The sequence below is a fragment of the Kogia breviceps genome, chromosome 16 (genome assembly GCF_026419965.1).
Source record: "Kogia breviceps isolate mKogBre1 chromosome 16, mKogBre1 haplotype 1, whole genome shotgun sequence".
NCBI classification, from domain to species: domain Eukaryota; kingdom Metazoa; phylum Chordata; class Mammalia; order Artiodactyla; family Physeteridae; genus Kogia; species Kogia breviceps.
Genome location: NC_081325.1, coordinates 50,484,497 through 50,512,132, shown reverse-complemented (window position 1 = coordinate 50,512,132; position 27,636 = coordinate 50,484,497). Strand labels below are relative to the sequence as shown.

The following is a 27,636-nucleotide window of genomic DNA, read 5'->3' as shown; positions in this document are numbered from 1 at the left end:
AACACGCCGAGACACATAATAATCAAAGTGGCAAAAATTAAAGACAAAGAAAAATTATTGAAAGCAGCAAGGGAAAAATGACAAATAACATACAAGAGAACTCCCATAATGTTAACAGCTTATTTCTCAGCAGAAACTCTACAAGCCAGAAGGGAATGGCATGATATACTTCAAGTGATGAAACGGAAGAACGTACAACCAAGATTACTCTACCCAGCAAGGATCTCATTCAGATTCCATGGAGAAATCAAAAGCTTTACAGACAAGCAAAAGCTAAGACAATTCAGTACCACAAAACCAGCTCTACGACAAATGCTAAAGGAACTTCTCTAAGTCGGAAACACACGAGAAAAAAAGGACCCACAAAAACAAATCCAAAACAATTAAGAAAATGGTCATACATATCGATACAAAAGGAACATACAAAAGGAACATACATAATGATAATTACCTTAAACGTGAATGGATTAAATGCTCCAACCAAAAGACACAGGCTTGCTGAATGCATACAAAAACAAGACCCATATATACGCTGTCTACAAGAGACCCATTTCAGACCTAGGGACACATACAGACTGAAAGTAAGGGGATGGGAAAAGATATTCCATGCAAATGGAAATCAAAACAAAGCTGCAGAAGCAATACTCATATCAGATAAAATAGACTTTAAAATAAAGAATGTTACAAGAGACAAGGACACTACATAATGATCAAGGGATCGATCCAAGAAGAAGATATAACAATTATAAAGACAAGGACACTACATAATGATCAAGGGATCAATCCAAGAAGAAGATATAACAATTATAAATATATATGCACCCAACATAGGAGCACCTCAATACATAAGGCAATTGCTAACAGCTATAAAAGGGGAAATAGACAGTAACACAATAATAGTAGGAGACTTTAACACCGCACTTACACCAATGGACAGATCATCCAAAATGAAAATAAATAAGGAAACAGAAGCTTTAAATGACACAATAGACCAGATAGATTTAATTGATATTTATAGAACATTCCACCCAAAAACACCAGATTACACTTTCTTCTCAAGTGTGCACAGAACATTCTCCAGGGTAGATCACATCTTGGGTAACAAATCAAGCCTCAGAAAATTTAAGAAAATTGAAATCATATCAAGCATCTTTTCTCAACACAATGCTATGAGATTAGAAATCAATGAGAGGAAAAAAATGTAAAAAACACAAACACATGGAGGCTAAACAGTACATTACTAAATAACCAAGAGATCACTGAAGAAATGAAAGAGGAAATCAAGAAATACCTAGAGACAAATGACAATGAAAACACGACAACCCCAAACCTATGGGATGTAGCAAAAGCAGTTCTAAGAGGGAAGTTTACAGCTATACAAGTCTACCTCAAGAAACAAGAAAAATATCAAGTAAACAATTTAACCTTACACCTAAAGGAACTAGAGAAAGAAGAACAAACAAAACTCAAAGTTAATAGAAGGGAATAAATCATAAAGATCAGAGCAGAAATAAATGAAATAGAAACAAAGAAAACAATAGCAAAGATCAATAAAACAAAAAGCTGGTTCTTTGAGAAGATAAATTGATAAACCATTAACCAGACTCATCAAGAAAAAGAGAGAGAGGACTCAAATCAATAAAATTATCAATAAAATTAGAAATGAAACAGGAGAAGTTACAACAGACACCACAGAAATACAAAGCATCCTAAGAGACTACTACAAGCAACTCTATGCCAATAAAATGGACAACCTGGAAGAAATGAACAAATTCGGGCTTTCCTGGTGGCGCAGTGGTTGGAAGTCCGCCTGCTGGTGCAGGGGACACGGGTTCGTGCTACGGTCCAGGAGGATCCCATATGCTGCGGAGCAGCTGGGCCCGTGAGCCATGGCTGCTGAGCCTGCGCGTCCGGAGCCTGTGCTCCACAACGGGAGAGGCCACAACAGTGAGAGGCCCGCGTACCACAAAAAAAAAAAAAAAAAAAGGACAAATTCTTAGAAAGATATAACCTTCCAAGTCTGAACCAGGAAGAAATAGAAAATATGAACAGACCAATCACAAGTAATGAAATTGAAACTGTGATTAACAGGTGAATTCTATCAAACATTTAGAGAAAAGATAACACCCATCCTTCTCAAACTCTTCCAAAAAATCGCAGAGGAAAGAACACTCCCAAACTCATTCTATGAGGTCACCATCACCCTGATACCAAAACCAGGCAAAGAAATGGAAAATTACAGACCAATATCACTGATGAATATAGACGCAAAAATCCTTAACAAAATACTAGCAAACAGAATCCAACAACACATTAGAAGGATCATACATCATGATCAAGTGTGAGTTAACCCAGGGATGTAAGGATTCTTCAATATATGCAAGCCAATCAATGTGATACACCATATTAACAAATTGAAGAAGAAAAACCAAATAATCATCTCAATAGATGCAGAAAAAGCTTTTGACAAAATTCAACACCCATTTATGATAAAAACTCTTGCAGTGTTGGTGGGTATGTAAATTGATACAGCCACTATGGAGAACAGTATGGAGGTTCCTTACAAAACTAACAATAGAATTACCATATGATCCAGCAATCCCACTACTGGGCATATACACAGAGAAAAGCATAATTCAAAAAGACACATGCACCGCAATGTTCACTGCAGCACTGTTTACAATAGCCAGGTCATGGGAGCAACCTAAATGCCCACTGACAGACGAATGGATAAAGAAGATGTGGTACACATACACGATGGAATATTACTCAGTCATAAAAAGGAACAAAATTGGGTCATTTGCTGAGATGTGGATGGATCTAGAGATTGTCATACCGAGTGAAGTAAGTCAGAAAGAGAAAAACAAATATCGTACATTAACGCATATATGTGGAACCTAGAAAAATGGTACAGATGAACTGGTTTGCAGGGCAGAAATTGAGACACAGATGTAGAGAAACAAACATATGGACACCAAGGGGGGAAAGCGGCAGGTGGCGGGGGGGTGGTGTGATCAATTGGGAGATTGGGATTGACATGTATGTATACACTGATGTGTTGTTGCATTACTGTCAACAAGCTGTTTTCTCTTACATACTGAATCATTTTGTTACACAAAGTCTACATCCTCACTAAGGTGTATACTCCATCTCCCTAGCCTCTCACCCTGCCCAAAGCCACTTTCATTCTTACTTAGAGGACCTTTTCTTATTTAAGTGTCTTTCATGATAAAATTTCAAGTGTGAAATATGTAGAGGGAATACTTTGTATCAAGAACCCTTAATGCCACAACAGATGGGGAACTGTCTGCTCATAAGATCAAACCAGTTAGACCCAGTTCTGCAGAAACTTCCTGAGTGTACAGGGTCAAGAGCTGTCACAAACAAAAATGGGCTCTTTAAATAGGGATAAGACTAATAAAGAGATTTATTACAGAATCCCTGAATAAGATCAAAATCCTAACTAATTCTAAAGAAGACTGAAGCTGTGCTCAGGCTTCTGTGACCCGCGGGCCATACCAGCAACATCCTAAACCAAAGCTCCCAGAATGGCATCACTTGGCAGTGTTTCCCGTCAATGAACCAAGCAATCTTCCCATGCTCAGTCTGACCTTTTCTCCCGGTACATCTCTATGCCAACTTTGAGCAAGATTCTTCCATTTTCAAAAGAGCCTGTTATCCAATTCCTCTGAACGTGAGGACAGGATGGTGCCGGTCAATTTATCCTAAGGCCAAGAGGCTTGGCGACCTCAACTCCTTTTCTATTAATGACACGGCACCAAAGCCCCTACCTTCCTCTGCCTCGGGGACTGACAGTGCCAGAAAGTTAGCAGGTACACGCCAGCAAGCAAGAGGGAGTAAGCACTGCTGGAGGCGGGGAAACTAAGTCCATGCTTTAGCGTGACAGTCTCCTACCAGCCACATCAGAGTGACCAGAGGGGCACGCAGTACTGCCCCTCAGGCGATGCTGATGGAGCTCAAACTGGAGAACAGCTGACCTAGCCTCTTGCTACTCAACGTGTGGTCCACACACCATCAGCTGTGGCATCACCTGGGAACTGTCAGAAATGCAGAAGCTTTAGCTCCACCCCAAACCTACTGAATCAGAATGCACACCCTAAGATACTCCTCCAGGTAATTAGAGTCTTTGTAGACAAGTTCTCTGACAAATAACAAAATAAGGACACTCTTTCCAAATATGAACTAAGGCAGTGTTTCTCGTTAGCGTAAACGTGAAACACCTAGGTATTATAGAGCTCACATTAGACCATCACCGAAAGTGAATTGAATTCCATTCTTATGATACACTAATTGTGGTCATTCAAAACTATTTTAAAGCAACTCCCAAGCAGCAATGACAATATATCCAAATTTGCCTTTTAAGTATACCATTTCCATTAAGAAAGCCATTCAGTCACAATTTTGATCAGCTGGCCCTAGCTCTTTTTAATTGTTTTGGAAAATTCATCCTCTATTTTATGGCTCAGTTAATAAATGTAAGCTGTGAAGCAGCACACCTGCAATCTATGACTCTAATATGTAGGTAAATACACAGAGATTCGACTTCCATCCTTATTTGTGAAGAAAATAAGCAGCTAGTCTTTAAGTTGTCCTTGGGTCCTTATTTCTCTACAAAGAAAAAGGCTCGGTCACTGGCCGGTAAGAAAGGAATTGAGGACAAGGAGAGCAGGTAAGTTCTGTCACATGTGAAAATAGGACCCAACCAGAAATGCTTAAAAGGAATCGCCAGGTGACACAGAGGGCCCGGGGCTTATACATGATAACTGTGCCCGCAGCTTGGTGGTTTGATTTTGCCCCAGCACTGTCTGGTGGAGCAAGAACAAAACCAGACCGAGAGAGAGAGAGACTGAGAGCCGGCAGGTTAGGGAAGCAGATCAGAGGGATGGAGGGCTGAGCGCTCCGGTAAAAGGCTAGTTATTCTCTACACCTGCATCTTTATTCCTGTCCTGACCCTAGGTTCTTCAGAACCTTTTTTTTTTTTTTTTAAGATTCCATATATATGTGTTAGCATACAGTATTTGTTTTTCTCTTTCTAACTTACTTCACTCCGTATGACAGACTCTAGGTCCATCCACCTCACGCTGGGACGAAGTGAGAGAGTGCATGGACTTATATATACACTACCAAATGTAAAATCCATAGCTAGTGGGAAGCAGCCACATAGCACAGGGAGATCAGCTCTGTGCTCTGTGACCACCTAGAGGGGTGGGATAGGGAGGGTGGGAGGGAGACACAAGAGGGAGGAGATACAGGGATTATGTATATGTATAGCTGATTCACTTTGTTATAAAGCAGAAACTAACACACCATTGTAAAGCAATTAGACTCCAATAAAGATGTTAAAAACAACAACAACAACAAAAGGCTAGTTATTGAAATGCTTAATCAACTCAGGTTACAATTCACTACACAGAAGCCATAACAGCCTTTGTCAAACTGCAGCATGAAGTAAGGTACAGTCTTGCATATTATTTCTATTAAACTTTACATCAAAGATGAAGTAATTCGGGCTTCCCCGGTGGCACAGTGGTTGAGAGTCCGCCTGCTGATGCAGGGGACACGGGATAGGGCCACGGTCCGGGAAGATCCCACGTGCTGCGGAGCGGCTGGGCCCGTGAGCCATGGCCGCTGAGCCTGCACGTCCGGAGCCTGTGCTCTGCAATGGGAGAGGCCACAACAGTGAGAGGCCCGCGTACCGCAAAAAAAAAAAAAAGAACACAGGTCTTTGTTCACTGAGTTTAATGCTCCACTACATCATCCTACTTATTATACTTTTCCAAAAAATGTTTAGTTAAGTATTTCAAAAGTTATGGAAGATGTTGGCTTCATTTTCTGACAGGATGCCTTGAATCCATCTGTGTCATTAATAGGTGCTTGGAATACACATTAAAAGGTAATCACGGGGCTTCCCTGGTGGCTCAGTGGTTGAGAATCCGCCTGCCGATGCAGGGGACGCGGGTTCGTGCCCCGGTCCGGGAAGATCCCACATGCCGCGGAGCGGCTGGGCCCGTGAGCCATGGCCGCTGAGCCTGCGCGTCCGGAGCCTGCGCTCCGCAACGGGAGAGGCCACAACAGTGAGAAGCCTGCGTACTGCAAAAAAAAAAAAAAAAAAAAAAAAAAAAAGAAGTAATTCTAAAACTTACCTACTCTGTTAAAAAAAGAAGAAAAAAAAAAGGTGCCGACATAGATTCTTAAGAAGTTCTGTCAGAGAACAGATTGGTTGGTTGCCAGAGGTGGGGGGACGGGATAAAATGGGAAGAAAAGAAAACAAAGTTCTGTCCTCAAATTATCCATGTTGTATGTTCCAAAGTGAAACAAGTAATTGCTTAGATCAACGTTGCTAAAATGTATATTTTATGAATCAATAAAGCATGTTTAATGAAGGAAAACTACACAGTAAAACTTTGGAGATGGTTGGGAATTCGTGTTCCTTCAGTGCCCCCCGCCCCACCCCCTTCAGAGACTCTTTTACTGGTGATATGTCTGGATCATCAGCCCTTTTTAAAGTCTTCCCAACCCCAGGGACTCCTTGCTTTATGAGGCTGACTCACTTTTAGTCATTTCTATGTCAAAAAAGTCCAAAGACTTCTCACTGTAATTATAAAATATTGATCCTAAACCTGCCTACTTAATGCAAAATGTATCTCATCTTTCCCCCACAGGAGAGCCCTGAGCTTTCCTACTTCATACACTCCATCTGTTCCCCCCACCTCACATCTTCTCTTTAAATAACCCTGGTTTCCTCAACATCTCTGGTCCCTCATGTGACATTTTTCCATTCTCTTATTATCCCAACTGGCTCTCCATAGAATAGCTAATGTTCCCAATAATCTCAACTTCCCATGAAAAGAAGCTTACGAAATCTAACTGTTCCCATTTTACACACGGTGAAACTGAGGCCTAAGAGGTATGTATGTGACTTGCCTAAGGTCACCCAGTAAGTAGTGAAGCTAGGATTCAAACCAAGCAGTTCAACTCAAGTGCATGCTCTTAACCACTGTATTAATTTCCCAATGCTGCTGTAACAAATTACAGTTGAGTGGCTTAACACAAGATAAGTTTATGATTTTACAGTTCTGGAGGTTAGAAGTTCAAACTCAGTCTCACTGGGCTAAAATGAAGGTGTCAGCAGGGCTGCATTCCTTCTGGAGGCTCTGGAAGAAAATCGATTTTCTTTTCCTTTCCGAGGCTCCCTTCGCTCCATCTTCAAAACCAGCAGCATCGGGCTGAGTCTCTGTTCCACTACCATCTATCTGGGTCTCATTCTCTCTTCCACTTATCAGGACCCATGTGATTATATTGGGGCCCCCTGGCTAATCCAGACTCCTCTCCTGCAACCCTAATTCCACCTGCAACCTAAGCTCCCCTTGCCTTGCAACATATTCACAGGTTCAACGGGCTAGAGTGTGAACATCTTTGGGAGCTGTTCTGCCTACAGCTACCAAGCCTCCTTAAAAACAGGTTCCTGTGTGCTATTCCCTTCTCAGAGTGAAGCATCTGTAACTCAAGACAGGACTCCAAATGTGGTTAATTATCACAAAAAAACATCACTGGAAAGGTCATTAATAATGGTCATCTTGTAAGAGGATAATGGGGTGATTGTGAGGATGGAGTGAGGAAATAGATATGTGATTGGCACAGTTTCTAGCATATAGTAAGTGACAGTAAATGGAGAGGATTTACCCAACTTCTCTTGTTGCAGACCACAGGTACTTTGTATTGTGGCATCTATATTATACTGTCAGCTGAGATCACGTACGGTGGCGTAGTCACCTCCTATGAACTGACATCACAGTTCACAGGAAGAAGACCTGTTAGTTTTAACAGACCAGGAAGCTGGTCAAATTTAGAATAAAAATAAGGTGGATATAAAGAATCTGAATTGAAAGTCATGTGATCCTATTAGTGAGGTGTCACAGAAAAAGGCATAAAATGCATGATTCCATTTGTAGCTAATATAAAATCACAGAATTCATGTGATTGATTTTTTTCAATAGAATACAGTGGAAATACATTCCTGATGAATATCCTTTTGGAGACTGAGGCCCATTTGGATCGTTTTTAGTTTCACTTTTTGATATCCAATACATGAGCTATGAGTTATTGCTCCAACATCTATAAACTAGACTAAGTAAATTTCCCATGTTTTCATCCCACTTTTTTTTTTTTAGATAAAAATAGGGCAAGTACAAGCCCTAAGGCAAACTGCCAGAAACCTCTCTCCCAAGTTTACATGGATTTACATTCAGGTCCTTAAAAACTGAGCATTTTTTCTCAATTATTTAAGATTTCGCCTACAGACATTATTACTTGGTCTGCTTTTCCATCTCAACAATACCAAGGCTACAACAACAGACACATTACAGGAATGAAGACAGATGCCTAAAAGGCCAAGGATGGTCATATGAATAAATCAAATACAAGTGAATAAAATGGGCATAATGTCAAAGAGATGACAAAAGAGAACAAAGAAACCAGAGGCTCCCATCCTGTCTATGGGACACCCCATATAATGGTTGCCTTGGGGGAATACAGGCCTGCTGTTACCAGATTCATTGCAAAGCTAGAGATGAAGATTTTATCTAAAATATGAGGGTATGCAAATGTTGATTTAAATTTTGAAGACAAGCAAAACCTGTGTAGGTCAAGCAAAATCCATTGTGGGTCATTTCATGACCTCTAGTAGGTCTCCTGGACTCTCCATGGGACCAGCCCAGTGATCTGTTGCTTTAGAGCATTTGTTTGTGGTGGACAAGCCTGGCTTCTAGTCATTATTTTCCTTCTTGTTAAATAATCACAAACCATCCCCTTAATCATCTGTTCCATGATGTTGTTAGGGAATAACATCTAAAATCAACATTGACCACTTTTTTGGACATTTGCAAATCTGCCCCCTTAAGCAAATCGCCTCATCCTCCACAGGGTCTCTTGATTCTCCCCTCCCCTCCACCAACCCTCTGCTCCATACGTATTATGTCAATAAACTACTAATACAAAAACCCTGGCTTCTCTATCAACCCATAAGTCCTACACACTCTTTCCATCAAAACATTTGGAAACTCTGACCACTTCTCACCATTCCCAATATTGCCACCACATTCTCTTGCCTGAACTACTGTATTAGTCAAAAACTGAACCAACAGGATACATATATAAAGAGATTTATAATAAGGAATTGGCTCATACAATTATGGAGGGTAAGTCCCACAACCTGCCCATCTATAAGCTGGATGCCCAGGAGAGCTGATGGCATAGTTCCAGTTCGTGGGCAGAGCCTGAGAACCAGGAGAGTCAGTGGTCTGGTATAACTACAAGTTCAAAAGCTAGCAGCCTTGAAACTCAAGAAGAGCCAATGTTTCAGTTCAAGTCTGTCTGAAGGCAGGAAAAGACCAATGTCCTAGCTCATGCACTGAGGCAGGAGTAGCTTCCTCTTACTCACAGGAGGGTTTAACTTTTTGTTCTAGGCAGGCCTTCAACTGATTCGATGAGGCCCACTCTCAACAGAAAGGGCAATCTGCTTTACTCAGTCTACCAATTCAAATGTTAATCTCATCCAAAACACCCTCACAGACACACCTAGGATAACATAATAATGTCTGACCAAATATCTGGACACCCCATAGCACAGTCAGGTTGACACATAACAGTAATCATCACAATGACTGAAGCTGTTCCTTAACTGACTTTTCTGCTTCTCAGTTTCCTTCAGTCCACTCTTCAAACACCCATCTATGATCTTTTTTTATTTTTAAGTTTTATTGAGACATTAATTCACATACTATACAATTCATCCAAAGGGTACAATTCAACGGGTTTCAGTGTATTCACAAATACGTGCATCCTTTATCACAGACAACCAATAATTTCTAACAACAAATTAAATTACTCTCAAAAGTCCCCAACGGTTTCTCATCCCCAGTGGCTTAGGGTAAAATGCAGTCTACTCACCAAAGCCCACAAAGCCCTGTACAACCTTGTTGGCTTACCTCTTTGCCTCACTCAGTTCCAGACACAGAGTCCTCCTTAATGGTCCAGTTTGATCCTGCCTTGACCCCGCCCCCCTCTTTTCCTTCTCTCTGGAAAACTCCCACCCATCCTCATATCTTCCCACTCCCTCACTTCATTCAGGTCCCTGATCAAATGCCAGCTCCTGGAATAAGATGCCCCTAACACCTTCTCTGTAATACTTCTCATACATGCACTCAATCATCCTCTACCCATTCACTTTATTTTTTCAGTATAATTAAGGTAATTGGCAAGGTATTATAGATTCTTCATGGTAATTATTGGCACCTGACTTGCTGACTATGCTCCATCAGGGAGCAACTTTCTCTGCCTTACTTGTGGTTGTGTCCCAAGTTCTTAGAACAGCACCTGGCACAGAGTAGGTGTTCAGTATTTTTAGGAAAGGAGGGATAGTAACCATCAAGTAACCAATGCCCTGACACCAGTCTTACACCTGGGTTCTATTTCATATTAACGTCATCTGCTCTTCCTCTTCCCATTTCTACTTAAAAAGATGCCTAAAGAGAGACTGTTCAAAGTGTCTTTGTATCTGAATAAAACTGTCATGTATGACATAATCTTACTCTGAATCAATTTTTTTAAACTCTAAAAGTTAATCATAGTGTTGCTTTAGGAATTTTAATTCATTAATGTTTTGAAAACAGTTGCCCTCAAGGCTGAAAGTTGGCGCATAAATGTTCATCTTAGATTTAAAAACGAGTAAGTTTTGGAACCATAGGGAAGTGTTCCTAAACTTGTGCCAATGCCATGACTAAGAGATTATGGCTAGAAATAAAACCGGAGTTTCCTGATTTACAGGAAACTGCATCATTATGAGGGCATTGTAACCAATTTCAACGTTGACACTAAGTTTCTAAGTTTCTACTCTTGGTGATAATTTCAGTTGAGAGTTGGAGAAAAATAGGGTGACAAGGAAACTGACAAGGAAACTTGAGGAGATCTCCTAAAAATACTTTATATAAATAACTCAGTCATCATTGACTTATTTATATGCCATTTACATGGAGGTGTTAAGGCATTTGGATATTTAATATCTAATATTTGTTACCCTGAAGATATCCAATGCACATCAGTCTGTTTCCTCAGACTTGATTACTGGATAACCCCAAACCATTTCAAAATACAGATGGTGATCCACAGAAATTCCAATAAAAGATACATTAGAAAAAAATTATTTACATTAAAATACAACCATAGAAAATGTCATTTCAAATGCACAAAGTGATCTCTTTTTTTAGTAGTGGCTAACTTTTATGCTATGATTTCTTACACCAGTGCAATAGTACACTAAAAATGGTAACATTATAGTATTCTTCTATGTCTTTATTAAGAAGTAAGAAAAAGTACTCCGTATTTGTGTTGTTGGTGTTTTGTTTTCAAAGAAAATAAAGAGATTGGCATGCTAGTAAAATAAGAATAGTTTAAATGTTAGTGTTACACAGCTTGTAACAGTGGTTCACCTTCCCTTTGTAATAAGAACATTTCTTTAATACAGTTTTAATCATGAGACCACGACTGAGCAGTTTTAATCAAGTGTATTGATATAGTTTAAACTTCACTGTCTCATTAGGAAATGAAAGAAAAGAAAAAAATCTTTTAACTCAAAACTCCAAGGTCTGATCCAACATATACGAAATTATTCCAATACAGTAAGAGGTGAGAAATGATAATTTAGAGAAACATTTAGCCTTTGTTCTTTATCAACTGTGAGGAAATCAAGACCATGAAAACTAAGAGTTCAGGCAAGAGTAAGGTTATGGGAGGGGACCTCCATATTGACCCCCACCCATCTAAAGATGGGGAGCAGGGCAGTCAGAATCAGCTCTGTATGAATCCTGCTCTTATTGGATAAATAATCAAATTGGCAAGGATGAGTGAATCAAAAAGAATCTGCTTGGTGGAAGCCTTTCCCAAATTTACTAGGTGGAAGATTTCCTTCAACAAATCTATGAAGTCAGCAATAAAATTCAAGACCAGAAAATAGACACTACTGATCTTACCATTAAATGGTTATTTTAAACTAGCTCTACACCATTTTCCCCTCTCTTCCTATGCTGCAGCTTGTTATCAGTGTTTTCCATATATTAACATCCAAATATTTTCACTAATGCATCTTGCTTATTACCAACTAGAGAGATATTCCCTCTGAGACACACATTGGGTTTGACCTAGTACAGAGCAACTCTCAATCACCACTCTTTCAAGCAAGGCATATATTCATACTGGCTGCTCATCCAAGCCACATTCTAATATTCCTTGAGTACTTTCTCTTCAACCAAACAAAATTCATTCCTGCCTCTTACCCAGAAAAGTACCACCCTTGAATGAAAATAGTAATTATATTTGTATTTCTTAAATTATTTCAACTTGGAACAGAAAGGAAAGGAAACAGAAGAAAGGTTTTTTTCTCCCGAAAACAGTCTGTCTTGAGGTCTCACATTTTGATTTTACTTGTAGAAAGAACTCACAAACTCAGCGTTTCACAAACCTCCCCTCTCCCAACCCCTGGGCTTATTCTACTAAAAAAATTTTTTTTAATGGGATAAATATAGTCATTGCTTAAGAGTAGTTTTCAGAAAAGTGCATGATAATCAGAATATTTAAATTTTATAGCTGATTCCTCAGGTGAATTTTCTACTACAGCGGAAGGGAACAATTAAATGTTTCAACAGTGACCTTGGCATAGACTAGGTTGCACTACTTTGCTGACACCCAAGTGTATAGGTGAGTGAAGATGAATGAATCAGAAGTAATTTTACACAGGTACAAGAACACTGACCACTAATAACCTTCTGAAAAATGGCAGTAAGAACAGACCCATAGACTTGCCTTATTTCTTAAAATAACCATTATGAAGGCAGGAGAAAATGACATATCTAACAGCTTAAGCTAGCTGGCATCTTTGCCCATTTCCTACATTCTACAGCATTCCTGAATGAGGAGACAACTTTCCCAGCCTCTGTAGTCAACCTTACACATTCCACTCTTAAAGGAATCTGAAAGAATAACACTTTAGAGCAAAGACTGAGCCCATATTTTTCATGCAAGTCCGGATATACCAAGGATTTTTCTACTAAGCCCACTGACAGACACAAACATTCAAACAAACAAATGATTCAAACTAAATTTTCTAGGATACCATTGCTTTTCAAAGGGAAATCGCAATTGAAATGCCAAGCATGAGAACAATCAAATCTGTAGTCAGTCAGCAAACTAGCCCATGTAAAAGGGTAGGTTTACTTTCTTGATTCTTTAGCTCAGTGGTTCTCAACCAGGGATGGTTTTATGCCATAGGGGTTATTGGCAATGTCAGGAGACATTTTTAGTTGTCACAAGGGGGGGAATGGAGGGCACAGTGCTACTTGCATCTATTGAGTAGAGGCCAGGGATGCTGCTCAACATTCTACAATGCACAGGACAGACTGCCACAACAAAGAATTATCCAGTCCAAAATGTCAACAGTGCCAAGGCTGAGAAACCTTGCTTTAGAAAATAACAAATAAACCATTAGGGGTCCAAGATGACTATAAGTCTTATGGTTAATAACTTCCTTGATGTTTTCTACACATATTGTATCTCGTGCACACTAATGCAGATGGTAAATATTATTCTGGTTCACGGCTCTTTTCACCATCAGAATATCTTGCCTGTTTTTCAGGGTTTTGTTTTGAGGTTGAGTTTTTTAATTCTCAAAGTTTTGGTTTTGAGTTTCAATGATTTGAACATACCCACATTTAACACCAGCTAATTTTTTGGAAGACTCAAACTCCTGCATTAGAATTTTTAAGCATGGCTTTATAAAGAACAAAAAGAATTTAAAGGATAGGGGGAAATGCATTTCTTTACAAAACTCAATCAAGCAAGGAAAGCTGTATCTCTAGAAGATCTATGAGAACATGATTACTGCCTTCCTAAAGAAAAAAAATAATCATATAATCATATGAATGTTTTAAGCAAAGCATTCAATATATTTCTGAATCATCTTAACATCTCCCTCTGTGTTGTCATGGCTCAGGGGATATTCCAAGTGTTTCACACAGGTCCATCTGCCATGGGTAAATCCACAGCCTTGGCTTCAAAGCTAAATACACATGGGAGTGGACATGAAACAGATAAAAGTCATAACTGAAGAAGAGAGTAAAAAAGGGAGGAATGGAAGAGGAGGCTTGGAGGAGGCAGAGGAGGAGGCACTACACTCACATAGCTTAACAAACCCTTACTCAGAAATTGTGTTAATTATTGCTGTACTTGACCTAACTTGGTATCTACCCCACACAAACTTCATTCATGAAACCACTTCAACTCACACACCAGAACTGAACAAACTAAAGGAAATGAATACTCCTGACCACAGCCCAGTTAGCCAAGACCACTCTCTCCCTTAAGGAACTCACCTACTACCTAGCCACTGACCCGTGAGATCTGTAGCCTGGAAAGAAAAAGGTAATCTCAGACTCACAGATCTCGAAATCAAACTTATGGTTAGCAAAGGGGAAACGTGGGGGGGAAGGGATAAATTAGGAGATTGGGATTATCATATATATATACACTACTATATATAAAATAGATAACTAATAAGGACCTACTGTATAGCACAGCGAAATCTACTCAATATTCTGTAACAACCTATATGGGAAAAGAATCTGAAAAGGAGTGGATATATGTGTACGTATAACTGATTCACTTTGCTGTACAGCTGAAACTAATACAACATTACACAACATTGTAAATCAACTATACTCCAATTTAAAAAAAAAAAAGAAAAGGTAATCTGATCCATTCAGATTCCTCTCTTGGGAAACGTAACTAAGGGATGCCATTTCCTGTTAGAAATGGGACAGAAAAAAGTAATCATGTTGAACGCAGCTGCCACATTTATGCCTGAGCAGTAGATTAATGAGAGTCCTCTGGAAAATCCTTACAATAAAACACTTTTCATCTCACTTAGCTTGAAAGCATCTTTGCTCTTTGTTACCAAAAAAGCATTAACTACATGTAAAACTGGTGGATCTGATTAAAGTCTTTGAATGTACCAGTGTGAATTCCTGGTTTCAATATTGTACCAGAGTTATACGAGATGTTACAATGTGGGAAACTGGGGTGAAAGGCACAGAGGACCTCCCTGTACTGTTTTTTTGCAACTTCCTCTGAATCTATATTTCAAAATAAAAAGTTTTTTAAAAGGCAAGTATTAACTAAAACATTTACCTATCTGTATTAGTTTCCGAGGGCTGCCATAACAAAGTACCACAAACCGAGTGGCTTAAAGCCACAGAGACGTATTGTCTCACAGTTCTGGAGACAAGAAGTCCAAAATCAAGGTATTCACAAAGCCGTGCTCCCATGAAACCTGTAGAAGAAACCTTCCTTGCCTCTTCCAGTTTCTGGTGGTTTGCTGGCAATCTTTGCTCCTCCTTGGCCTGTAGATGCATCACGCCAATTCTCAGTTGTCACATGGCTTTCTTCCTGTGTGTATCTGCCTTCACAAGACCATCTTCTTATAAGGATGCCAATCATATTAGATTAGGGTGCCTACCCTACTCCATTATGACCTCTGTTCCCATACTCCATGTGACAACCCTATTCCCAAAGAAGATCACATTCTGAGGTACTGCAGTTTAGGACTTCAGTATACAGGCATACCTCAGAGATATTGTGGGTTGGGTTCCAGACCACCACAATAAAGCAAGTCACATGAATTTGTTTTTGTCTCCCAGTACATATAGAAGTTATGTTTATACTAACTGTAGTCTATCAAGTGTGCAGTAGCATTACGTCTAATAAAGCAACACACATACCTTAATTAACAAATACTGTATGGCTAAAACATACTAACCATCATCTGAGCCTTCAGAGAGTCACAGAAGTAACATCAGAGAACACTGGTCATGGATCACCACAACAAATATAATAACAATGAAAAAGTTTGAAATACTGCAAGAATTACCCAAATATGACCCAGAGACATGGTGTGAAAAAATGCTGTTAGAAAAATGGCGCTGAAAAAACCTGTTCGATGCAGGGTTGTCACAAACCTTCAATTTATAAAAAATGCAATATCTGCAAAGTGCACTAAAGCGAAGCACAATAAATTGAGGTATGCCTGTATTGTATCTTTTTTTGTGGGGCGGGACACAATTCAACCTATAATACTGAGAATAACTCAAGCCATCTGAAAAAACAGAGTACTTTCAATACAATTCATACTTTTAATTTTCACAGAAGTTATTTCAAAAATGTTATTTTCATATAAAACATACTTATTTTATTAAATTGAATGTTTCTTCCTAGGAAGACTTCAAAAACAAAAGTTCTTTAACTTTATTCCTTAAATAACACCTCTGACTCCTATATTACTAGAAGTAATTCATATATATATATGTACATTGCAATGTATGCATATATATGAAAGTTTTTTACCCAACCAAGTTTGAGGCCAATAAAAATATCACGTCAGCTGCTTAGTCATGACAGAAATAGAATAGATGTAACTTGGTAAGAAGGAAGGAATTAATATTTGAGCCCAACTGCTCTGGTAGACAGTTGACCCTTGAACAACAAAGGTTTGAACTGCACAGGTCCATTTATACGTAGATATTTTTTCAAGAAATATATTGGAAAATCTTTTGGAGATTTGTGACAATTTGAAAAAATTCACAGATGAACCATGTAGCCTAGAGATATCGACAAAATTAAGAAAAAGTTAGTATATATCATGAATGCATAAAATATATGTAGATACTATCCTTACACAGGCATAAGGTGAGTGATATTTAATATAAAATTATTTGTTAGTTTTCTTACTGTTTTATATCTTTGCTTTCAAGGAATTACATTACAGTACAATATGCCTCTCTCTCTCATGATTGGAGAAACTGCATATCAGACTATCATCACGGGTAAGTGGGTTTTTCAATGTAATAATGTATTATAAATATGACTGTAATACTGTATGCCACAAAAATCATATAATGATTCATTTATTAGTGTACAGCTTGGCAACCATGAAGCAATCATAGTGCTGTTTCTTTATCACTGCATGAATCATTATACTTTTAAATAAATATGAATTTCTTTTTCACATTACCTTTTCAATTTTGTGACTAATGTTAGTAATATGTATAACAGCTATAGTGTTTTGTATCATGAGACAATATTGATGTTGGTATTGACAGACAGATGATTCATCTTGTAAACAGACAACGTAAACTTATGGTTTCAATAAATACAGTACAGTACTGTAAATGTATTTTCTCTTCCTTAGGATTTTACCATTTTCTTTTATCTAACTTACTTTATTGTAACAATACAGTATATATTGATAATACATATAACATACAAAATATGGGTTAATCGACTATTTATGTTATCAGTAAGGCTTCTGGTCAATAGTAAGCTATTAGCAGCTAAGTTTGTGGGGGAGTCAGAAGTTACACACAGATTTTCAAGTGCGTAGGAGGTCGGTGCTCTTAACTCTCGCTTTGCTCAAGGGTCAACTGCATTCTATATTTCAAAAGAAAATAGTAATTTTCTGATCTTTCAAAGAAAAAACTGTAAAAACTCTTCTTTCCTTCTCTCCTAGACAGATAATTTTCTAATAATAAACACTCTGGGGCTTCCCTGGTGGCGCAGTGGTTGAGAATCCGCCTGCCGATGCAGGGGACACGGGTTCGTGCCCCGGTCTGGGAAGATCCCACATGCTGCGGAGCGGCTGGGCCCGTGAGCCATGGCCACTGAGCCTGTGCATCCGGAGCCTGCGCTCCGCAAAGGGAGAGGCCACAACAGTGAGAGGCCCGTGTACCACAAAAAAAAAAAAAAAAAAAAACAAACAAACAAAAAAAAAACCACTCTGCCACCAACTTATTCCTGTCAAAATTCTGATGACACCTTCATGCCAGCTGCAAACCCAGAAATTTTAGTACTGCTACCTTTAATCCATCATGCCTTTAACATCTGCAAACACATGCATGGCCAAACAGAAGGTTCCTAAATGTATTATAAGCAGCTTGACTATTCCAAAGATAAAATAGTAACAGATTTTATTTACATTCCAGTTATTAGCTGTCTTAAACTTGAGTGTTTGTCAAATTAATTTTTTACCTGACTCCCATCATCAGCCTTGATTCTCAGGGATTGCTAACATTTTGAAAATTATCCATCATTTGTAATTATAAATTATTTATTTCCAAAGATATGGTCCCACATTATTATCGATCTCTCTAGGGTCTTGCTACAGCAGAGAATCTATATAATGATAGTATGGGGTGTTTTTCACACACAAACCTCCGAATTTAAAGCTAGAATGAATCTAGAGAGTCATCCATAGTCATCTTATGGAAAATATTACTGAGGCAAAGTAGAAGACAGAGACTTGCCCAACATCACACAGGATGTTGGTAGGAAACCAAAAGAGCTGACAGGTCTTAAGTATGTTGCAAATACACTCCAAAACCTGTATGCTGAGTGAGGGCAATGTATCAGCAGGAAGCACCTGAAATGTAACAACTCATCAGCTTTGGCCAGTTTCCATAAACTGTGGTCAACTAGCAACCAATATACGGAGGGCTGAGTTTCAGAAAGACCGTGATCCTAAACAAATGCAATTTGTGGTAGAAATGGGCCAAAAAGGGGGATATAGGCAGTCTGAGGGCACAAAAAGCAAAACAAACAAAAAATTAAATAAATAGAATAAAAGCCTCCAGGCAGAATGGAAACACAAAGAGGAACTAAAGATATAAGGACAAGATCACTAGAAATACTTTTCTTGAGAAAAAAGACCCCAAACCTAATATCTATGATAACTCCAGATAAGAGAACGTGTTTATGCCCATCTTTTTACATTTCAGAAACAAGTCTAATTTTGAAGATAATTTATTACTTACCAAACCTGCTATTGGTGTGGACAGTCTATTGATCTTCTTAATGACACCGGGTTTAAGCTTATTAATCAAACTGAAAGTAAATAAAGAAATAACGTATGCAGTTACAAGAATGCCAATATTAGTTTAGTGTTCTTTTTAACATCCTCAAAAATCATACATATGTCATTCATCCATCCCAATATTTTTTTCAGGTCCAAGAGTCCAACAGAAAGCAAACAACTAAGAAAATAAGTCAAGAAACAGAGACCAGCAATGCCAACAACAGTGAACGGGCCTCTTACAACATACAGACACACTTCTACATTCAAAGACATGTCCTTAAAAATAGTTCCACATTTGTTAAAGAAAGGTAATATTTGACTCTGTTTCAACAGTTAGTTTAAGAATCTCTTTCATTATAATATAGTTCTCTTCAACCTAAGAATACTTTTTTTCTATTAATCATTTTTATTGATATTTTTTTCTCAAACTGATCCATGTTTTAAAAAGGTAGATTAAAACCATAATTTTTTTTTTTTGCCATATTTAAAGGGTGCAGTGGAACTCATCCAAATAACAACTATTTCCCATTGGTAACTCATTCAAGTCTATGATTGCTTTGTTATCACTGCGGAATGACTGGGTAAAAATTTTAATGCACCAGAACTCCCCAAAATAGGCTAACAGTCACGTCAGAATCTAACACTGAACAAAAGTTTATGTTGTTATTACAGAATCTGCAAGGATATCTGTAAGTCTTTAGATTCTAAAACACTTTTAGAACCCAGCTTTGACACCTGAAACTTGAGAGTACAATTTTTGGTTCTAAATCTAGATTATTGTGAATTCTATATTTTTGCTGCTGTGCACTGATAACAGTGCCAAGCCATGTAGAAATTTAATACTATAATAATGTTTTTCTAGTAAAGCTAGCCTCGTTAATTAATCATTAATCACTGCCAGAAAACTATAATTTGAAACAATGATTTTCCTATTCAATAATGCTTCCACAAAAAAACAATTCTTTATTCTGTAACAGAGTTCCAAAAGGAAAGCAAATATAGGAAAAAGAATCAAACATTCTTAATTTACTGGTCTCCCCTTCACAATGGGCAACAGAAAAAAAAAAATCTGACACTTGTGGAATGTCACTCCTTCAACATTCCAGAGATTTATATATACACTTGAGTGTGCTAAAAATAAAGAAGACAAAAGTCTCAATTTAATAAGCTTCAGAATGTTGCTAACAGGATTCAAAATTACAAAACAGTGGCTTATGAAGATTTAGTCTGGTGAACAAAAACTGTTTTTCTGTTTTCCTAGTTTCTTCACACAAAGATCTTTAGATAACATAGATGACAGAACCACACCTCGACTTTAAGCATTTCCAAGAACTGTTACTCTTTGACTCCTAATTTCTTATTTGTACACTGAAAACCATGTAGGAAGGAAGGCTTTCTCCCTCATGGTCACAATATTTTTCTTTAATCACTAGCTGAAGAGCTAGCAAAGAATTGAGCAGGTTTATAAGAAATGACATTTCCAATGTAATTGTTCTAGTTGTTCCCTATTAAGCAAGTATTTCTTGAATTCTATTACTGGTGGCTTCTTGCAATGCGTAGTACAAATAACTGAAACATTACTTAACAGAAACATAATTCTAACATAGCGTCAAAATTCATAGCAGTTGTTGACCACTAGTTTGACAATGACTTTCCTACAGGAACTTGAATCTTAAAATGTAATCTTTCTGTGATATTAAAAGTTAGACACCAATATGAGCTGGGGCACCTTATAAAATGTCAGGGAAATCTGACATCAGTTGTCCTTATTAAAGGAACAGTGTCATATTCCACCTCCACTCACTTGAGTCACTGGTAACTTTGGCCAGATCATTCAATTTACCTGTTTACTTCATTTACCATTTTTGTATTATAGCGTTAGTAATATAGAGAGAATTTTTTTAAAATACAGTTTCTAGAATGGAAAATAACACAGCCTACTCTCAATTAAGTCAGCCAAAGGAGGCAAGGGATAGAGGTAAAGGAAACAGCACAGATAAATGACATCTCCCAATAATGAGTTAATGGACTTCTCCCTCATCAGAAAGTTTCAGAGCTATTACTTAGAAGCAACATACACCCAATGGATTGGCACCCATTCCTGAGCCTCCTCATATGTGTACAAACATGGAAATAACCACAAGGAAAAACAACACTCTGGATAACATGCAAACTACCCTCTAAAAAAAGTGGTGTCACTAGAGGAAAATGCTGTTTTATTTTGTCAACTGTTAAAACGGTATCAGTTCTAAGCATTAGAATATGGAGAAAATGCTCATATAGTTTTGGCAAACAGTGAACATCCAATCTGATTATGAATCATGAGTAATTATTTTCATATACAATTAAAGAAAGATTAGGATATTTCTTCTGGGGAGAAAAACAGGTTTCATAAAATCTAAAATTCTGTGAAATTTAAGTCTACCTAAACGAATAGGGCATAGTCTTATGTCAAATAAAATACAAGGAGATACTACTCTCTTTTACAAATGGAACTTCTTTGCATAATAAGTATTGTTCAGTTACACATGTGGAATTCCTAAAGGCAACAATGGCTTCAGGTCACTGGCTCTATTTAAGAATAATATAACATGCTAACTTTCCAGATACCTCTGTACACAAGGAACTAGAGGCAGTCAAGGAACCACTTCATCTGCCTGCATCCCTTTGTCCCACCCCTCTAATCCTACGTAGAATCATACCTCGACTTCCCCAAGCTTTCCCTCATGGCCATGTGCTTTGCTAGCATACCAGGGGTGTGCTCTTTTAGTAAGATGAAAACCAGAACAGGAAACACCTAGTCACTTGCTATCTCCCATGGTAAAGCACTCCCGCAAAAAGGACTACAACCCCTCTCCTTCATCTCTTTCCTCCAGTTTTTATCTACTTCCTCTTCTCCTCCTCCCCAAAATGTATTGTCCTCTCCCTGCAAGGGAGCTGAGTTACATAACAGATGCTAGGAAGTTGCCTCTGTTCCGAAATCTCGTCGCCAGTGAATGTGACCTGACTTTAAATATAAGTTGGAGGCAACCCTCCAAGAATACTGCACATAGAGCTCAATATGACGTCGGGCTCAGTTATAAAAGGCTTTAACGAGAACTAGAATGTGATGCTCTGTCTCTTGGTCTCCAGGAACTAGTTCCAAATGCCAAATCTCATTTCCCCTTTATCAGAAAGCTCTTCAGCAGACGTAGAAAATCAAGAGACACCTTTTTTTTTTTTTTCGGTACGCAGGCCTCTCACTGTTGTAGCCTCTCCCGTTGCGGAGCACAGGTTCCGGACGCGAAGGCTCAGCGGCCATGGCTCACGGGCCCAGCCGCTCTGCAGCACGTGGGATCTTCCCGGGCCGGGGCACGAACCCGTGTCCCCTGCATCGGCAGGCGGATTCTCAACCACTGCGCCACCAGGGAAGCCCAAGCATATGTAATTTAAAATTTTAAAGTTTAAAAACATTCAGTACAAAATTTTATGATTACTTTAGTACTGATATTTTTAAAGACTGGTAGTAAAATTAATAAAAGTTTGATTTCTAGAATTCCTGTGGCAGTAATTTTGAATACTGCTGAATTAGGACACAACACAAATAAATGGTTAACAACCCATGCTAAGATGGGAAAGTAAGTGGAGCAGCAACAAGTCAGTACCAATGCATTGATAATCATCATTTCATGATGATAGGACTTTCTTTTTAGCTTCACTATTATGCCTGAAGCATTCTCAGGGGAGTCTAGCAAAGCTCAAGCGGTCTGACAGCAGAGTCCTCTTATTCTAGGCAACATCAACAATTATGGCACTAATGGACCTTGCTGAGTAACGGAACATTTCCCAATACAACATCGATAGCCATACGTGTCTAGCAGGGGGACTCTGGTTTCCTGTCCTGGTTCTGCTCTTTACTATTAAGTAACATTGCAAACTCTGCTCCATCCCTTCATATAGATCAGAGGATTCTCACAGTCGAACTTAGGTTCTTGCCAACTTTTGCCACTGGAAAAATGCTTGGATCCATGTCTGTATGTGTATCTTTGACCATGCTCCTTATCATTGCTTATATTCTATTTCTAGAAATAAAATCATCAGTGTCAAGCTCTTGGTACTCATCTGGAAAGGAACCTGGCAATATGAACCAGTTTACTTTTGCATCAGCAGGTAGCACTCCCGTGTCTACCTCATGGTATGATAAATCAGCGACACTGTTGCCCTCTGCCTGCCAGCTCCACTGCGTGATCTCCCTAGCGCTGCAGCCTTTATAAGCACTGCTTGTAAGGGATATAAAAAATTTTACCAATGTTTTATGTATCACATTTTAGATATGTAAGCTCTTTCTAATATTTTCCACTATGAAGAGGCTTTATGCATACCTTTTTCTTATTGGGGAAAGTCTTATAGCCTTTATGATAAATAAATATATGTTTATATTAATAAATAAACTAGCATATAATTACTTGATAGATACTGCCAAATTCCTGTTCAGCACTGTACCAGATTATACTCAACTGGTCATTTTGAGAATATCATAGACTACTTTGCCATAACACGGCCATCATTTTTTTAACAGATTTTAAATTATTTACTAGTTCAATTTAAAAATCGTACCTGATTTTAAAATGATTATTTCTTACTATTGAAGGTAGAGATTTTACTATTTATTTCCAGCAGTATTTCTTCATTTGTGAAGTACTTGGTCACATCCTTTGCTCACTTGTCTATTGAGATTTTCAAATGTGTACCCTACCAGTTTATTTGAACTCTAGATAATATTTAAGCCAATTCTGCTTAAAATATTTTTCCCAGAATGTTATTTGCCAGAGTTATCTATTTCATAAAACTTCAAGTCTATTTTTTCTGGTTTTTTTCTATTCCTTCAAAGCTTAGAATTTTAAACTGCCTCCAAAAATTTTTTAATTCTTCTATTTTATTTTCTCAGTTTTTTATTATTTTAATCCAGGCTATATTCTGATATACGTAAGGTTTGGGTTTGGGTTTTTTCTTACTGAAGTATAATTGACCTACAACACTATGTTAGTTCCAGGTACATAACACAGTGATCCAATATTTCTATACATTACAAAATGATCACCATGATAAATCTAGTTACCATCTGTCACCATACAAAGATATTACGATATTATTGACTATACTCCTGTGATTCATTTATTTTATAACTGAAGTTTGTACCTCTTAATCTCTCTCATCTATTTCACTTATTTCCCACCCCCCCACTCTGGCAACCACCTATTTGTTCTCTATGACTGTGTTTCTGCTTTGTTATATGTGTTCACTTGTTTTGGTTTTTAGATTCCATATATTTTTTTTTTTTTTTTTTTTTTTTGCGGTACGCGGGCCTTTCACTGTTGTGGCCTCTCCCATTGCGGAGCACAGGCTCCGGACGCGCAGGCTCAGCGGCCATGGCTCACTGGCCCAGCCGCTCCGCGGCATGTGGGATCTTCCCGGACCGGGGCATGAACACGTGTCCCCTGCATCGGCAGGCGGATTCTCAAGCACTGCACCACCAGGGTAGCCCTAGATTCCATATTTAAGTGAATCGTGGTATTTGTCTTTCTCTGTCTGACATTTCACTTAGCATAATACCCTCTAAGTCCACCTATGTTGTCACAAATGGCAAGATTTCATTCTTCTTATGGCAGAGTCATATTCCACTGCGCATATATACCACCTCCTCTTTATCCCTTCATCTCTTAATGGGTGCTTAGGTTGCTTCCTTATCTTGGCTACTGTAAATAATGCTGCAATGAATTTAGGGGTGCATATATCTTTTTGAATTAGTGTTTTCGTTTTCTTGGGGAAAACAACCAGAAGTGAAATTGCTGGATTAAATGGTAGCTCTATTCTTAATTTTTTGAGGAACCTCCATACTGTTCTCCATAGTGGCTGCACCAATTTACATTCCCCCCAACAGCGCACGAGGGTCCCCTTTTCTCCAAATCCTCACCAGCGCTTGTTATTTGTTCTCTTTTTGATAATAGTCATTCTGACAGGTGTGAGATAGTATCTCACTGAGATTTTGATTTGCATTTCGCTGATGATTAGTGATGTTGAGCATGTGTCTGTTGGCCATCTGCGTATCTTCTTTGGAAAAATGTCTATTCAGGTCCTTTGTCCATTTTTTTATCGGGTTGTTTGTTTTTTTGATGTTGAGTTGTGGTATATGCTGAATTTCTAAATTAATTCTTAGCCAGTTATGTACCCCAATACAAATAATCGAGTGACTCGTCTCTTCTCCATTCTCTCATCTGTCCTTTATCACAACTTCCTATGCATAAGAATGTACTTTGGATCTTCCAATTACATTAATATGTACATTTATAAAGCAATCCATAATTTTTTAATTACTGTGCTTTCTCAAGTCTGTCATTTGTTCTAATATTGAGACAGTCTCATTCCACAGAAATTTTTAGTTTTAGGATTTTTCCTTTTCTCACCTGTTTATTCTTCCCTATGAATGTTAAAATCCTATTTATTCTAAGAAAAGTCTGACTAGATTTAACATGGGTATTGGCTTAAAATTATAAACAAATTGACAGCTATTGGAAATACAGTTTTTCATTCCATTTCTTAAATCATATAGTTTACCATTGCATTTCAACATACAAAATAAAAGTCTCACACGTTTCTCTAAAGTAAACAGTAAACTGTGTTCTAAACTTTTTCACTCTTCGGCTTCCCTGGTGGCGCAGTGGTTGAGAGTCCGCCTGCCGATGCAGGGGATGAGGGTTCGTGCCCCGGTCCGGGAAGATCCCACATGCGACAGAGCGGCTGGGCCCATGAGCCATGGCAGCTGAGCCTGCGCGTCCGGAGCCTGTGCTCCGCAACGGGAGAGGTCACAGCGGTGAGAGGCCCGCGTACCGCAAAAAAAACAAACAAACAAATAAACTTTTTCACTATTGCCTTTATCCCTTAGATCTCATCTGACTTTCTGACTGATGATTGTTGGTATATAGAAATTCTAGAGATTAAGTCTCTCATATAAGGCAATTACTCTACTTTTAATTGATGTGATATCATTATATATTTGTCCTTTTTGCAATATTCATTTCCCTTTCTTAATACTTCTCGTTGCACTGACTAGAATTCCTATACTTTCACCATTTCCTGGCCAACACGTGGTTTTCCATTACCTACCTGAGAGCCTTCATGACATCAAAAAACTACTTCAAAAGTAACCTTTTTCTGATCAACTTTAATATAAATTGTTTAATTACACACATTTAGCACATACATTACTCCTATTTGTTTTTAGTAGAACACCATTCTCATTGTTTTTTCCTCAGAGACCCTAGCACTGAAATGTTGTGTGCCCTCCTCTTAGTAATTTATATTTAGGATGAGAGAGCCCTGTAGATGGTACATGCAAGTTCAAGAGACAACACCAAAGCTTTCCACCTTCAAGTCTGAGGCCACAATGTAAAAAAACCTCTGCAAAATTTGCAATAAGTCTGTATAACATGACTACCATTACAGAAGTGAATTTTTAAATTGATGTTTGCCAAGATGACCTTCAACTTGAAAAACTACTTTTAAAAAAATGATGTTTTGCTATATGTGGATATAAAATTACAGAAAAAATTGACTGTGAAGCTTAAAAAGACAGCATACAGATGGCAACCATAAAACACTACCATGAAGAGAAAGCAGTTTTAAAAATTTTAATCATCTTCATGAATTTGAACACGTGCATCTTTGCATACTATTGGATTATCAAATAATATAGAAACTTCAAAGTCTGTATCACTTTAAGTGAAGAAAAATAGTTCTTATTACTTAAATTTCAAATGGCTATAATATGGATCAGTGTCAATTGATAGCACTGGTGAGCTGGAGAGCTGTATGAATGCACCTGTCCTCAGGAAATTCAAAACCAGTAAGAGCTCTAAGAAAAAAGCCTTCATCCTTACAGAAGGACCTCTGAGCTTCACATGGAGCTCTGCATAGAAGCCCCAAGAATCCACTTATGTCGCTGTCACTCAGTGTGTGAAAGTCTCCAACTCTAACAAAGGACAGAGCTCTCTCGCATGAGAAGTGGCAAGGTCTCTATCTTGTCTGATGTCTTAAAACAATCACCCGAGTATCCCATAGTAAATTAACAGGAGTATTTTGTAATAATTTTTTTCTTTTTTTGAATGCACCTTTAACAAAATACTACAGTCGTTTCAGGAAGACAGTATAGTATTCACATAGCAGATATAAATAGAAACAGGTTTTATCAAACCAATAGGTGAATGTTTATTTGCTCCACTCTTTCCAAGCTGTAAGCCATGGAAAGGAAGGCCTGGTGCCAGTGTGAGAAGGGTTTCCTCAAATATGTGAGCTGTGAGTTCAAAAAGGCATAAACGTCTGCATGGCTGACTTGGGACAGAGCAAAGACTTGGCATTATCCCAGGGATGGAAAGTACTGACTGACTAACCAGAGACACACCCAATAAGATTACCTTCAAATACATCTTCTTACCTCATAAAGATAAAAAAGAATGTTTCCATTTAAATATTTCCAAGATTGCTATCATAAGATGAGTAACTATGAAATTACTAATCACTAGCTGGATATGCTCCAACTAAATATACTTAAAGAGAAATAATTCTGCAGAACCACAGAACAAGAGAGGACTGCAGATACTTATGTAGTGGCAAATCTCCTATATTTTAAA

General features: G+C 38.2%; 1 protein-coding gene and 1 long non-coding RNA gene across 33 annotated transcripts in view; one reads left to right on the top strand and one right to left on the bottom strand.

The window, feature by feature from the left end:
* LMO7 (LIM domain 7) overlaps positions 1-27,636 on the bottom strand; it is a 195,654-nt gene that overhangs the window by 101,754 nt on the left and 66,264 nt on the right. For all 32 annotated transcript variants that reach the window (XM_059042035.2, XM_067016466.1, XM_067016468.1 and 29 more), the window contains exon 3: positions 18,930-18,999. In XM_059042035.2, the coding sequence (XP_058898018.1) occupies positions 18,930-18,999 (70 nt within the window). The remainder of the gene's footprint in view (positions 1-18,929; positions 19,000-27,636) is intronic.
* LOC136792792 (uncharacterized) lies at positions 16,877-23,418 on the top strand. Its single transcript, XR_010837225.1, has 3 exons — positions 16,877-16,946; positions 19,121-19,278; positions 23,036-23,418. It is a non-coding gene; the product is annotated as an uncharacterized lncRNA (long non-coding RNA).